This window comes from Leptidea sinapis, chromosome 22 (assembly GCF_905404315.1).
Source record: "Leptidea sinapis chromosome 22, ilLepSina1.1, whole genome shotgun sequence".
NCBI classification, from domain to species: domain Eukaryota; kingdom Metazoa; phylum Arthropoda; class Insecta; order Lepidoptera; family Pieridae; genus Leptidea; species Leptidea sinapis.
In genome coordinates, this window is record NC_066286.1 from 3968656 (window position 1) to 3984926 (window position 16271).

The window sequence follows — 16271 nt, forward strand, 5'->3', positions numbered from 1 at the left end:
TATTGAATAGATAGGTACATTTGACATCATCAGAAATCACAAATTCTGTAACATTCACAATTTTTTGTATTTACTAAACATCTTTAATTCTCTAAATACATAATTAATTTGATTTAATTTAAAATGCAATCTAGTTTAAAAGATGAAATTAGACAGGAAATTTTAAATGACCTCAATCTTAAGCTTGGGGGTGATATCACAAATTTAGCTGGCGCGTATGAAGTAGAAATTGAATTATCTAGACGTAAAAAGAGTCTTGAAACCTCAGTAAGCACTAAGCAATTTTGAATTTAGTTTAAGTAGTCTTTCCTTCTGCTCAGTATACGCCAAGTATTTTTCAGTTAAATGCGGCAAACGATAATGTGCCATCAAAACTTTCATCGGTCATTTCAAAGGCTGAACTGAATTCAAAGCAAGTGGAAAAACTAAAGATAAAATGTGAAGAGTTCAATAAAAAAGCTGAAGATTTCTTAGAAAGAACGCAACCTGTAAGAGCTGTGTTAGATAAAAGATTCACAGCTATAGCACAATTAGAAATGGTTTTGGAATATTTTAAATCATATGTCCGAGTTCAGGATTTGAGGTCTGTAATATTCATTGTAATTTGTAAACGAGTATGCTAGTGGCTCTCTATTATGAAAAATAAATTAATGTATTTTGCTGATCCTAATTTGATAAAGAACTTTGAGACTATTGATGTTCAAGTCCATGAACCATTACAAATAATATTTGTTCTTTTTTGTTGCCATATTTTAATTTAAGGAGAACATACAGCAGCTATATAGACTATTATCCAGAGCTCAGTTATATGGATTAGAGATTATCATGATTGGCAACCACAAATTTAAACCAGGCGGAGGCCTATTAACATGACAATCATATTGTGGGCTTATAAATAAATATAAAGAATATAAATATATTTGGAAAATATATGTGTAAAGACAATATTTAATAACATTTATTTTGGTTGATAATTTCCATTTGTTTTTGTTGTGTTGTATAAGCACCTAACATTGTATACCTCACGGTTATCTGCGTCAGTAAATATTTAATACAATACCTTAAATATTCAATTATATGGATTTTTGTTTATCTGAATAACTCTTACAACAAATACTCCAGTTAATCAAGTCTTCTCTGTACTTCGTTCATTTTATCTAATAATATATACAAATTAAATCACTACAGTATTATTTCTTCTCTTTAGTCGTCACATTCAATCATATGTTGGTCACAATCATGTCATTTTTATAACTAGAAAATCTTAATGTGTGTAACAAACCTGTGATTGTAATTAAAAAATTACACCCTGGTTTAAAACTCAAAGGCATCTGGGATGAGCACAACAGTTATGATATCCAAATGCTTGCAATTTGTTTAACAGTTTTTTTTTCAGCCAACAGATGAAAACTTGCAAAGATGATGAGCAATTAGTTGTAATGTACATTGAAATGAAGAGAATGTGTCTTGAGAATCAAAACTCTCATCAGGCTACATATTTCAAAGAGTATACTCATTACTGGCATAACATCCTGAAGGAAAATTTAGTAAAGTAAGAATGAGATATTAGAATTTGATTAAGCTCTTGAATGAATTGAATGAGATGTGGAATGGGTTGTATGTTCAATGTTTATTGTGGTTACTAAGATAAAGCACCTTTTAATAATTATGAAGCAAACTTCTAGTCTTTCGAATTGCCAGGCCTAACAGTGCCTGAGACTTATGGCTATGGTCAGATGGTTATGAATGGGGCCACCTTGTGATCTCCATGAAAACTATCTTTTTTTTTGCATTGTGTGCTCTGTGAACGGCTGGATCTCTTGGCGTTGCGTAGAGACGTCGCTTCATTGTGTGTCTTCTAACTCATTTATCACGGGGAGTGTTCCGAAGAGCTGTTTAACCTGATTCCTGCTGCCGAATTCCACTTTCGCACGACACGCCACAAGTTAGGATATCATCCCGACCATCTGGATGTGTGGCGGTCCTCCACAGTGCGGTTTTCAAGGAGCTTTCTCCCTCGTACTACAAAGCTGTGGAATGAGCTTCCTTGTGCGGTGTTTCCGGGATGATACGACATGGGTAACATGGCTCTGGTGTTGCAAGAGAATGTGGGTGGCGGTGATCACTGAACACCAGGTGCCCGTATGCTCGTTTGTCCTCCTATTCCATAAAAATAAAATTGTTCTACCTGCCTAGCTAAATTTGATAGTATCTAGTTCGTCGGGATCAAAAGCTATTAAATTTAGGTTGGGTTCAAATATTTCCTATAGTTAGATTGAAAATGAGGTTTGTTCACTAGAATGTGCCAACAACAAACATTGCATATATGCTTAACGAGGAATGCATAAACTAGTCACTAGTTACACTAATATATTGTAATTATATTAATTATAACAGTAATCACAACCATCATATGTTTATGAAATATTTGATATTTAAAATACTTTTAACTTTGAAGATGTTTCATTTATTGGATGCAGCATCTTAGAAACTGATTTGTTTTGTTTATTACAGCCATTGTAAAATACTCTATTTGATTGAAAAGAGTGGCCATTGAGTTTCTTATATGTTCTTCTAATATTTATAGTGGTGATTCAAAAGTGCTTAGTTTAAGCCTAATTGAATAAAGTTTATGTGACTTTGTCTTTGTCATATCAACACCTTTTCATGCTGTGTAGCAGTTAGTTAGCAGACATTTGTGTTTTGGTTTCAAAAGATTTTATTGATAGCTTTTAGTGAACTTACTGGTGAGACTTAACTTCTTATTTCTCTCAAAGTTAAATTGAATTTTGGGTTCAATTAGAATCCTGAGTGCCGGCAGAGACTTATATATCACTTAACAGCAGGTAAATTGCTTATTATGTTATATAAGAAATACACCTTTGACATTAGTCTCATTATATATCATTTTGCATGTATATAACAAAATATATCAATGTCAATCTTGAATGTACTACAAAAACATGCAGTTGTATTGAGGGTTTTATTTATTCAGCAGTGGGAGGCTCCTTTGCACAGGATGACGGCTAGATTATGAGTAACACAATAGAACTATTTCTGCCACGAAGCACTAATGTGTTTAGGTCTGAAGGGTGCCATATCTAGTGAAATTGCTGGGCAAATGAGACATTACATCTTATGTCTCAAGGTTATGAGCGCAATTGTAGTGCCACTCAGAATTTTTGGATTTTTCATATCAATTACCATCAGCTGAATGTCCTGCTTGTCTCATCCTTTATTGTCATAAAAAAATTACACAAATTGGCGTTATTGTTTGAATGTATGTGTACATTACCTATATTATTTATATAAAAATTTTTTTAGGAATTATGAAGATATTTTAAAGGTTATCAAATGGCCATTTCCTACAGGAAGAGATAAATCTTCACCTCAAAAAGAGGTTTTAAATAAGTTTAACACAATGACAAAAAATTTGTTTCTCATACAAGAACCTGAAGAGGAAATGAGTAAAGTGTTTGTATCTGGAGATTTATCTGCGGGTGAGATATATGTGTAAGACTTATTGTTTATATATTGTAAAAAAATATATTTATTTAGGGATCATAGAATAATTTAGAACTTAGGTATAGGCGCCCTACAGACCGAAACAGAGTAATATTACATATACACATAACTGCTTCACGGTAGAAATAGGCGCTGTTGTTGTTCCCATAATCTAGCCGGCATCCTGTGCAATGCAGCCTCCCACTTTTTGTTTTAAACACATGACTCATTCAGTCACCCGTCAACTCTCTTCTGGATCAGATTTCGGTCGCGTCAATTGCGTGATTTTTAGTTTTTCTTTTTAATGTGCGTGAGTATTTCAATGTCCCTAGGCAATGAATGAAACTACTTCATACCTCGCGGTTTTGCACTTCTAGGGCGGTTCCCTGTGCAATTTTTCTCAAAATTCAAAGTTATTGTGTGGAGCAGCACTGGGCCAGTAGGGTCGACTTAAAACGGACAGATTTATGGCCGTTTTTACGCAAATGAAACGCACAGTAGACGTTGAGTATACAACATGTCTATTTTTTAAATTTATTAACTAAAAATAAAAATGTCCAGGTAAAAATATTGTACTTACAAATTACATCCTAAAATGTATTGATTTCAGTTCAAAACGTATCATTACCAGTAAAAGTTCTACTTCGACCTCTGAAAAAGAGATTCTTGTTTCATTTTACTGGCTCACGGCAAACGGCGAGAATTGACCGACCCGAATGGTTTTTGACACAGACTCTCACTTGGATCAAAGATCATCAAGCATTTATACAAAACAATGTGCAGCCTATTGCTGATAAATTGGAACTTCAAAATGTTAATGTAATTGTAAGTTTATTACCAGTATTAATAGTAATATGATATATTTTTATGATTATCAGCATCAATTTTTTTGTTTGTAGGCTTAAAGGACGGTCATCTCACCCGAATCGGTATTCTTTGCTCATCTGTGTGACACCATCTCCCATATTAGTACTGCTTTTATAGAGCTGGTAATATCCAAGGCTTAATTGATTTTTTTTGTTTATACTGCTTTCTTTTGGGAAGCTTATATTCTTCCCATCATTCATCCTTTTCGCGACAGACAGAATAAAAAAAAAGCCTCGCCTAGCATCGGAATAGTAGGTCTCGAAACCACGAGCGATTGCAACAATGAAATATTATTATATAATGATACTAGTGGACCCGACAGACGTTGTCCTGTACATACGTCTTAAATTTGAAAAATCGGTCCAGCCGTTAGTAGGAGTTCACTAACATACACATGAGTAGGAGAATTATATAATATGGATGCAATTGAGAATCTAAAACAAACTCAAATTCACGGAAACAAACAAAAAAAACATCAAAATCGGTCCAGCCGTTTAGGAGGTAGTTTAATTGTGAATCTAAACCATTCTCGAATCCACCTGAAGACACACCAATCTCAAATTCACTGGAACACACAAAAATATCATCAAAATCGGTCCAGCCGTTTAGGAGGTAGTTCGATTGTGAATCTAAACCATCCTCGAATCCACCTGAAGACACACAGAAAGTTTCATCAAAATCAGTCCATCCGTCTAGGAGGAGTTCAGTGACATACACACGCACACAAGAAATATATATATTAAGATGGAGCTGATGTGATTTGCATGCCCTTTTTGGCTAATATATTCATATAGGATTTTTTGTTAAGAAGTTCTTATTATTAATGCCGCGGTCATCTGGATGGCAAAGCCGTACTGGTTTCGAAGAAGATGGGCGTCATAAATAGAGCACAGGAATTCTTCAAATCGTTAGTGCTCCTATTCCATAAAAAAAGAGAATCTGCATCAGAGGGGACTCATTGTGCTCTGTAGCACACGTGTGATAAGTACAAGTGGGTCAACTCTCTACCCACAACACTTTCCTGATGTTTAGTCCATAGAACTATATACGGATTGTCAGAAACACATACTATAAGATTTTGAAAGACAGTCATTTACATGACAAACAAAACGAAACACAGCCATGCATACGCATGTCTTAATTAAAAACGTATTAATTTGGTAAAGAGATCACTACGTAAGCAGCATAGTCGTTTTGTGGCATGAGAACGCAAAAAACGTGAAACTGATTTCGTGATCATTATTATTCTTGTTACTTTAGCATCAATACCGGTACCGGTATACAATAAAAGGAACCGGGACGTCGCGGATCTTCAGCTTTTTTTAATGAAAATAAGGGACGAGACGAGCAGGACGTTCAGGTGATGGTAATTGATACGCCCTGCCCATAACAATGCAGTGCCGCTCAGGATTCTTAAAATTCGAGCTGCACTACAACTGCGCTCGTCACCTTGAGTCATAAGATGTTAAGTCTCATTTGCCCAGTAATTTCACTAGCTACGGCGCCCTTCAGACCGAAACACAGTAATGCTTACACATTACTGCTTCACGGCAGAAATAGGTGCCGTTGTGGTACTCATAATCTATCCGGCATCTTGTGCAAAGGAGCCTCCCACTGGTAAAACCATCTATAAGGTCTTCAGCTTCGTCATTTGGCTCTGCCCAATAGACAAATTTCGTGCGAATACTTTGGAACCTTTGTTAAGCTCTATGGCCGCCTTCACACAATCTGTATTATGGCGGCGTATACCGCGAGTCAATGACTTGGTCTGGTTGATCTGTCTCTTTAGCTGCCTATACTGGGAAGCATTGTCCGGGGACTGAAGCGCCATTAGGCATCTTACATCCATCAATTGATGGATGTAAGATGCCTCAAGTTTGGGACATTTTCGGTTCTGCCGTTTGAACAGTTGTCACGAACCCGTTATTATACTCGTCCACGTCCAACACATTCACCGAGGCATTCGAAGCGGCTCAGCAATTCGAGTTGGAAAATTTCCGGATTTTGCATCTGGATGGATGCAGGTCAGAGTGTGGACTTCACCAGTCGAGACCGCTCCATTGATATTCAATGTGCCGCTTCCTATGCGGTGATCACTATCAGTTTTCACTGAGTTGATCATCATTGAATATGTCTTTTGTTCGACATAAGTAAATCTCATTTTTGGTGGCACCATCGGGCTAATCCACGTCCATTTGCGTTGTTCTGGCTTCATTAAGAAGGAGTTCATCATATTATATAGATCCTCCGTCTCTATGAACTCAGCCAACATCTGGCCTTGGTCGTTCTGATTTCCATAACCAAATTGCCCCACTCTACTCCTCGCCGCTATTTTGCCCAGTTTTGCGGTGAAGTCTCCCATGACAACGTTGTAGTGGGTGTAAGGAGTGTGAATGGCTGTTGAGATGTCCTCACACATGGCCTCCACCTCCTCGTCTGAGTGTATCGTAGTCGTACGTAAACCTGAATGACCTTCAGCGTACCATTCAGTAATTCTGAGTATTAGGTAAGCTACTCTAGTTGACACACTCCCCACCTCAGTTAAGTTGCTGACGAGAGACTTGTGAACGAGGAACCCGACACCACCATGGGACAGTTAGTCGCCCTCCCGGAAGTAGAACAGGTGTCCGGAATTTAGGATTATCGAGTCCTCACCCTGTCTTCGGACCTCAGATAACCCCACGACATCCCATCGTAGGCTGTTCAAAGCTTTCTCCAGCTCCTCCAACTTCTCGACGGTCCGCAGTGTCTTGACTTTTGGTCTTCGTTGGTGGTAGCGTTGCCGAACTTGGGTATTCGGGTAGCACCCCCGCCCCGTTGCTTATGTGGCTGCGTGGCCACCATGGACGGGGGCCGCGGCCTTATTCTGTCATTTTTATGGGGGGTTATTAAGTTGTAACTGTTACCAAATCTTGTTTTAGGATGAATTCAATGAAGGATTAGTAGCTTTAGCAGCTGAAAGACTGCACACAGTACTAGGGCTTTATCATAATCAAACAGCTAAAGGAGATATCGTGGATGTGGACGCGGCATTCGCTCATGCCGTTGATGAAACATTAGGATTCCATAAGGAGTTAATGGAAGTGACTGGCTACGAGTCGAATAGTGTGCTCTCCGTCCTCACCAAAGCAGAAACGTTTGTGAGGTGGCTGGCTGTGGAAAAAAAATGTAAGACAACATTCATTGCTTATTCCTAAACTAACAAAAAATTTAGACGAATAACAACTCCTTATTAGTAGGATTTGAATTAATAACTTTGGCTCGCCATTTCCAACATTTTCTTAGAACATAAGTACCAAATGGATCTGTAACAAGTTGGATATTATGTTGTTTATTTACGTGATTTTTCATTTCATTCGAAACAGTCTTAAATATTAATTTAATGCTTCTATTTTTCTAATGTGTCTCGGAAATCATAGCATTTCAATGCTGAGCAAACGAAAGGTTTGTCCATCCAAGTCATCCAAATGTTTTGAGTTTTCTTTAGTGCTAATCCCTCCAATATTCGTCTTCAAACAATTCGACACGTGACTCGCCAAACTCTGGCACGATACTCCCACTCTCCCAGTTGTCAACATCTCCTGAGGATCCCTCGTGTAGAGGGGAAACATGTGTCGAATTGTGTGAAGACGAATATTGGCGGAATTAACACTCAAGAAAACTCAAAACATTTGGATAATTATGGATTTCCGCAAAATAACGCCTACTTCAATAAATTGTCTTTCATCCATGTTTTAATTTATTTGTTTTAAGTTTCATGTGAATTATATAGAGCTGTTAAATTATTTTCTCGTGAAACTTTACATAGTAACATTAGCTCCTTTACAATATACAGTATCTATATTTTCTCACAGTACGATAGTGAGTGACCCTTTTTGATTTGTCAATGTGTGCGTAGCGAGTGGTTAGATATTTTCCCCCTTATTCATAATAGTCTGATAACTTAAAGAATTGCTAATTCTCACTCTGTCTTCTTCTATTGACCTAAGTCAGAATGAGAAAAAACACTCCTTAGCGGCTGTTTAAAGTTAGCGGACCATTATGAATAAGGGGGTTACTATTCAAAATAATAAGGAGCTAATGACAAGCGTAAACGACTTGTCAATAACAATCCGTTACAGATGTTCCGTTATGATGGGAATTATTAGGCGGGGTTCCGCCGCGACCATGATTCATGCAATTGGATCGAAATATTGGTACCAAATTAATATTAAAATATATATCGTGTGTACCCGTCATAATAATTACAATTTTAAAATTCCGCGATGATAAAAGTCTATGAATAATAAAAAGGCATAAAAGGCATTTATTTTCTCAAAGTTGATCCCTTTAGAATTCTTTTTGATGTCGTTTCTAATAATATAATATATACTACTACCGCTTTAAAAGCAAATGGCGCTCTGAGAGAGAAGAAGCGGCGTAAGTAACTCTAAAAACTCTAAAACTAATGCTATATCAAATGGTGTGAAGTGTGTTGTTTAATTGTGACTTAAATTAATATTTATCCAAATAACTTATTTATTAATACGGCTTTACTGACGTTAAATCGGTATGGGTGTTGACTAGTTTCGGACAATTCGGAGGTCCTACATCATGGTGTGTGCGGTGGGTTAGCGATAACGACCCGTATGTTACTGCGGACTTGGGCTCGTAGATCACGGCTGGACAGAGGGGCGCGTGGTGCGCCGGTGGTGATGACGAGCACGGTATCACTGACCCAATGTCACTGTTGTTGTACAAAAATCTAGTCGGTACCCACACCGATAAAATGTGAGTAAAGCCGTATTAGTAAATAAGTTAATATTTATCCAGTTATAAGTAATCTGTTTCATTCAGTTTATTTCAAATAAAAACTTTTTGAAATTAAGAAGAAATTACAATAAACAGATGCTTTGTCCAAAATGGACGAGATGTTGGACAATGAGCAGTGGATAGAGCCACTGGGTAGCGGAGTGTGTGCGGCTGTTGGCTCACTCCTGTGGGTGCCGCGGGGCTCCGACTGGTTCGTGGCACTGCTGAAGACCATCGAGGAACGATACGCCATACTGCCTCAACCGGGACATCGGTACTGTGTAAAATATTTATATATACGATCTGTATTATTTATGAAAATAAGGGACGAGACGAGCAGGACATTCAGCTGACGGGGAATTGATACGTCCTGCTCATAACAATGCAGTGCCGCTCAGGATTATAAAATAACCCAAAAATCCTGACACGCAACAAGCAACAAGCAAGCACTACAACTGCGCTCCTCGTCACCTTGAGACATAAGTTATTAAGTCTCATTTGCCCAGTAATTTTACTAGCTACGGCGCCCTTCAGACTGAAACAGTCATGCTTACACATTACTGCTTTATGGCAGAAATAGGCGTCGTTGTGGTACCCATACTTGAGCCGGCATCCTGTGCAAAGGAGCCTCCCACTGTATGCGATATCATCCTTACAATTACATAAAACATTCCGTCTCAATGCTAGTTGTGGTGTCGTGGAGATGGTCGTTATCTTCTTAAGATATTCGCAAGGGAAGCGATGACTGGTCCATGCATAATATTGTTTGAAATGGGCAATCATTTCATTGTAAATTGCTTTATCATTGTAATTTTTATTCTAAACAACGTTAAAAGTTTTTTATTACTTTGAAATAACTTTACATGTTGATAAAATGTTCGCATGATAAATTTATTCATTATATTTTACCTATGATTATGTTATCAACGATAGATCTAAGCACCCTTATATAACTTAAGGGTTTTTGTGATTAATTTCTCTATTTTTTAACTTACAGAATTTAATAGAAACGTTTGTATTACTTTGTATATATCTATACCATAATAATATGTCCAGTTTCTGGAGTGTTATGCGTCTTCTACCACATGTATCACGGGGAGTGTTCCGAATAGCTATTTCACCTGATTCCTGCCGCCGAATTCCACCTTCGCACGACACGCCTAAAATTAGGATATCTTCCCCACCATCTCGATGTGTGGCGGTCCTCCACTGTGCGCTTTTCAAGGAGCTCTCTTCCACGTACTACAAAGTTCCTTGTGCGGTGTTTCCGGGACAATACGACATGGGTACCTTCAAAAAAAACGCGTACACCTTTCTAAAAGGCCGGCAATGCTCCTGTGATTCCTCTGGTGTTGCAAGAGAATGTAGGCGGCGGTGATCACTTAACACCAGGTGACCCGTACGCTCATTTGTCCTCCTTTTTCCATATAAAAAAAAAAACAACAAGTAAGCATCCATTTGCAGAATACAGTTTCTGGAACTCCAACTGGAGTTGATCGAGGAGTGGCGCGTTCGTCTGACGCAGATTATGAGCGCCACGGTGGCGTCGCTGTCTGCCGAGTCGTTCCTTACGTCCGGCCCGCACCCGCTGACGGCCGTTATCAACACGGCGCAGTACATACGCACTGTGCTGTTACAGTGGGCGCACTCCTTGGTAATCAGAAGTGGGATATTTATTCGTACCTATAATTTGAAATAGTTTGAAGTAGAACAGTACATAGATAACATACACAGATCACGCGATTATATATTATAGTAAGATTAGCGTTCCGTGCGAGTGCTCTCCCAACTGAGCTAACCGTTCGAGTAACGTATCGTCATAAAATCTGTATGCTTTGTTCAACTCTCAGGTTGTGGTTTCATCTACAGGATCTACTTTACAGTTGATAACCTGCTCAACCCCAATAAGACAATAAGAATAAGAAAGTGACTTGAAACGTCGCTCTTGCTAATCTAAACAATTTGTTATGTTTTTAAAGTGATAACCCTCACTTCTGGGACTAATACACAAATAAAATTTGAAACTTTCTAACTGTACTAATAAGTTTCTATAACAAGATATATTGTTTGACTGTAACTTTTGGATTTTTTTTCAGCACTACCTTCAATTATATTACTACAAGCGCCAGTTCCAACAGTTCACGCAGCAACAGCACCGTGATCCAGTCAAGAGCGAATCCTCAACGAGCTTGGAATACGACACCGAACATGGTTCGAAACAGTCTATAGATGGTTAGTAAAACCACTTTATAAAAAACAAATATCATCGTAATGAGTTGGTTTTTATTCGATACATTGGGAACGTGAATGTCTAATTAATAATCTATGACACACGGACTTCTAAAATAATAAGGACCCCGTGTCACCTTAGGTACATAAGAGTGTAGCACCAAAACAAGCCGATTAACGTGTAAATACATAGCCCCACGCACACACATACACTACTACAGGCCGATAGGCGGCCATTATGAGAATTGTCATCGTCTGTGACAGATCAGTTTGCGTCTCAATAAAATATTTAAAAAAGGCCGTCGTGCGTTGTGAAAAAGTGTAAAAACGATACTATATACGTATTTGTGGCCATATATGATTATTTAAAAGAGAAAAAATTGTGTAACTAGTATCCTCTGCTACCGCACACACACTAGCATAACGGTGCTTCACTTGCTAATATCACAGCGCGGGGTCCTTCTTTTTTTACTCGTCCTTGCTTTGACATTGATAATTGTGTTGTGTGATGTTATGTCTGTGTGTTACAGACACTGAAAACGATACAACGTTAAGTTTGGAAGAAGTTGAAAGTCGAGCAAAACATTTGGCGATAAAAGAAGTTACTAGAAGAAATTCCATGGTTACAAGTCAATTTGATGTGAGTACTTACAGAAATTTAAATCAGAATTAAGCTTATAATTTTTATAATAATTTATTAAATTTTATTGATAATATCGAACGTATAATGAATAATAAACATCAAAATTATTGGTTTAACTATAGTAATTTAGATGACAGGTCATCATGCTCGCTTAAATGTCACTGCTTGTGGCGTTGACGTTGGACGGGTCGTTCCCTTGCTTAAAATATGGTCGAGGGAGGCGATGGCTGGCCCATGTGTCATGCTCGTGAACGGGCGCTACTTGTGGTGGCAGGACGATCCTGAAATGATTTTTAAAATTAAAGTTATTATATTTTTTATAATCGCCAATAAAATGCTCGCAAAATACCTTTATTGATTTACGGTGGTTGTGGGTTCATGCATCTACTGTACTCAATAACTCCGTGTTTACATATTATTAATTTACATTTACTTTTTTTTTATTTTTCGTGTAAGGCGTTGAGTGTTTTTGTTGCATCACTTTACATAAATTATAATTGAAATGATTTGTAAAACGATGAAGGTGTAAGTGTTGATTAAAAGAGTGGCAATGAGTTTCTAGACATTTGTTCTCATTAGCTCTGAAGTGGTGGTAAATTTAACAAGAAAAGTAGTTTTTGACATTCATAGGGGTCATTATCATAAAGTGATTTTGATTTGATTTAATATTATGAATTGATAGGTATCTAATGTTTGAAAGATTGAATGTATATTTTATCTCTAAAATTATCCATTCGATTCATCTAGGAAGATATACCAATATTGAAATTACTACTCCAAGTTTAAAATTACTTCTCTCTGTTATATAATTCTGCATTGATAAAGGTAAGATAAAGACAAAAAGTTTTAAAATGGAGTAACTTTATACTGCATTTATTAACAAGAAAGACTTGAGTGGATATTATTGCATTTCTTAAATAATAACACATATATAAAACAGAGTTGTCATAAATTTTGAAAAGTGAGATTTTTTAATGATGTAAATAATTTAAAAATCCTAAAATATAAGTACATACAAAAAAAACATAATAGAAAATATGCAACACATAATATTTTATTACCTGAAGAAATGCAACTCTATTAATAAGACTATTTTGACTAATGACGCAATGATTTTTAAATTTGAATTTTTAAATTTAAATTTTTAAATTTAAATTTTTAAATTTAAATTTTTAAATTTAAATTTTTAAATTTAAATTTTTAAATTTGCTGTTAGTTGTCACAAAGTCATCGAAGTAATAAAAATGGAGGTCTAACATACATCAAGAATTTTTTGCCTATAATAACCCGTTATTGCTTTTCTTGTAATCGAGTATATTGAAAGATGATTTAAATACTCTTCTTTTATTGTATTTTGGTTTTAGCTGGTCTTGTTAATAATGCTCTGAACAAATATAATTAAAAAAGTAAAGTTATTGATGGCGCCTATTTCTGCCGTGAAGTAGTAATCTGTTAGCATTACTGTGTTTCGGTTTGAAGAGCGTCGTAGCTAGTGAAATTACTGGGCAAATGAGACTTAACATCTTATGTCTCAAGGTGACGAGCGCAAGTGTAGTGCCGATCAGAATTTTTGGGTTTTTCAAGAATCCTGAGTGGCACTGCATTGTAATGAATGGAATGGCCACCGGTCCTGAACACTAACCTATGCGAAACATAGCTACTTCACGCTACTTCACGCCGGTATTCTATGCGAGTGTGGTAATTAACCCGGACGAGTCTGGCCCGATTGTGCTGACGTCAAAAGACGGCAGCGTGACTCTCCCACTTCTAAAAAAGCCCTTAGTCGCCTCTTACGACACCCATGGGCCTGGGACTCCCCTATTCTTTTTACGCCCCGGGAAAAGTACAGGGCAGTTTATCTGTAACTGTAATAATTCCTTTTTGGCCAATAATTGATTTTGAGTTTGAACGTGCTGTAGACCCCAGCAAGTCCAACGGCGACCACCACAGCCGGTGAACCGGTTGAGGAGGACTCGGATGAAGACGCCGGTGTCTTCGAGGATGCACCAGCGCTGTTCTACCACCTGCGGCAGGCTGGTCTTACCTCGATTATACAGTTCATGCTCATCGAGTTCCGGGAAGAGCTGCGGGAATACAGGAACCTGAAGTGAGTGATATTACAGCATAGAGCATGGTTATCCAGAGAGGATTATTTTTGTGTGCATTGAAGTTTACCAAAATATTAGCAATTGCTGAAAATTGGTGCTTTTCTTTGTAAGGTTATGTATATTTGTTGAATTGAAATAATTTTTATCTATATTACGTTGTGTTACATTTATGCTATATTATAACCGCGATGAAATTGGTCGAGCCGTTCGAAAAATATAAGAGGTTTACATACACACATACACATTGCCTGGTAAAAGTTAGTTTTACTGCTACTAAATATAAAAAAAAATATTGAAACTTATTTTTGCATTTCTTATGAAGTACCTATGTGTACCATAAAGTTACCTATACCTTAGTATACTACCGTAAGAGATGAACCCTGTGTGAAAGTAAGATAACTATATGAAAACCTAGAGGTGAGAAAGAGACGTAAGACCATGAAACCGTTTTGAAACAATTTAGTGTCCATTAGGCTCCTGTCAAATTGGACCAAATTCTAACTAGTGTTTTTTTCGTTATTGTTTTTTGTTTTAACGGATATTAATTAAAATATATGACGGTGTCGTGTTCTGTATTAGATTGAGTTGTTACTTAAGGCAACAATCCAAATAAATAAACATTTCACAGGTAATAAATACTGATTCTGCAATACTACTTTCGTGGTGCTTATTATCTTACAACTAAAATATTTTGTATTACATTTTATATACGCAGTAAATACTCTATTTTCTTAAGATTATAATAATTTAAGAAAATATGTGTTCGGTAATAAAATATTGTATACGTTAATATTTATTTATTTTAAGCAAACTTTACAGCATTTCTATTCTACAGATTAATTCTATAAACTATATACATGTATTGCCTTTAACAAAGTTTGGCAGATTAAATTATAATGAAATAATAACGCTGGCAAATAAATGGTAAGTAATTATATTAAATAAAGAAGAAAAAGTCCTGAATAATGTGAAATAAAAAAATAATAATATGACGCCGTTTATCGATATTTGTCATAGAGAATGACCAAAGCAAATTACTACACACTTCAGTAGCTAGCTAACACATCTGTAAAACTAGCACACATTTAAAATTTAGTCTCGCCGTAATGAGGAGAGTGTTTGTCGATAACGCTAGTATACTAAGTTTATGATGCGTACATTGTGTAATTCACATTAATTTCCGACAGATGGCACGCGATGCTAATAGTAGAAGAGCGAGCGCTCTCTGTATCGAGTGCTCTGTGCAAACCTCTGTCGGGGCTGTGCGCTCGACTGGTCACAGTTTCGGAAACTCTAGCGCCCGCTACCGCACACTTTCTCAGGACGGAACTGGCGTTGCATCTTGACGACTGTGTGTTTAAGGTGAGTCAAACAATTTATATGTTACTACTGTTCTTACCTCTGGGCGTGTGTTCCATAGTACCAGCTTCTTACGCATACAACGATGAGCGGCTCGAATCATCGACGATCAAGTCATCTCCGATCGGCTTGATTCTTTGGCGTTGCGTAGAGATGTGGGTTCTCTCTGCATCATACCGCATTTATGACGGGATTGGTCAGAGGAGCTGTTCGGATTGATACCAGCAGCTGAATTCCACTCCGGATTTTACGTCATTATTCTAAATTCCACCCGCATTATGTTCACGTCTGGCATTATACAACCGCTAAATAATAATAATAATAAATAATAAAATCATTTTATTGCAGGTCAGGGACCCATAGAAAACATGTTTACATATAAGTAGGTAGTCAAAATATTTTAAAATTATAAATAGAATATGTATGAAGATAATTAATTAATTAATTAATATAAAATTAAAGTCACTTCAAAATAAATAGTCATTTTACGTTAGGGATCTGGTGTACCCTTAGCCAGTGTTTGTAAAACACATTGTCAATGGATGCCTCAGCGACAACCTTAATCATCTTATTATTAGAATAACGGACGGTTTCCCAGAAACCCGCTATTCTATTCCGTATAACAGCGTAGTAGTCCGGGACTCCAGCGTCGGCGAACATGCCCGACGGGCTACAATACCTCGGCATTTTTAATAAAATGCGAAGGGCATCATTATATTGAACCCTGAGGATGTTAAAGGATCTTTTGGTGTAGTTGATCCATAATTGTG

At 37.0% G+C, this 16271-nt stretch overlaps 1 protein-coding gene across 5 annotated transcripts in view; it reads left to right on the plus strand.

Annotated features, from left to right (window-relative positions):
* Positions 1 to 16271, plus strand: part of LOC126970940 (RAD50-interacting protein 1) — a 26538-nt gene continuing 10267 nt past the window's right edge. The window contains exons 1-12 of one of the 5 annotated variants that reach the window (XM_050817078.1): positions 6 to 267; positions 342 to 583; positions 1397 to 1552; positions 3325 to 3500; positions 4115 to 4329; positions 7293 to 7539; positions 9259 to 9436; positions 10627 to 10816; positions 11259 to 11394; positions 11922 to 12031; positions 13954 to 14141; positions 15330 to 15504. In XM_050817078.1, the coding sequence (XP_050673035.1) occupies positions 124 to 267; positions 342 to 583; positions 1397 to 1552; positions 3325 to 3500; positions 4115 to 4329; positions 7293 to 7539; positions 9259 to 9436; positions 10627 to 10816; positions 11259 to 11394; positions 11922 to 12031; positions 13954 to 14141; positions 15330 to 15504 (2157 nt within the window). In that variant the 5' untranslated portion in view covers positions 6 to 123. Of the gene's footprint in view, positions 268 to 341; positions 584 to 1396; positions 1553 to 3324; positions 3514 to 4114; positions 4330 to 4403; positions 4494 to 7292; positions 7540 to 9258; positions 9437 to 10626; positions 10817 to 11258; positions 11395 to 11921; positions 12032 to 13953; positions 14142 to 15329; positions 15505 to 16271 lie in introns of those variants that run through there. The other 4 variants (XM_050817079.1, XM_050817080.1, XM_050817081.1 and 1 more) reach the window with 4 other exon arrangements.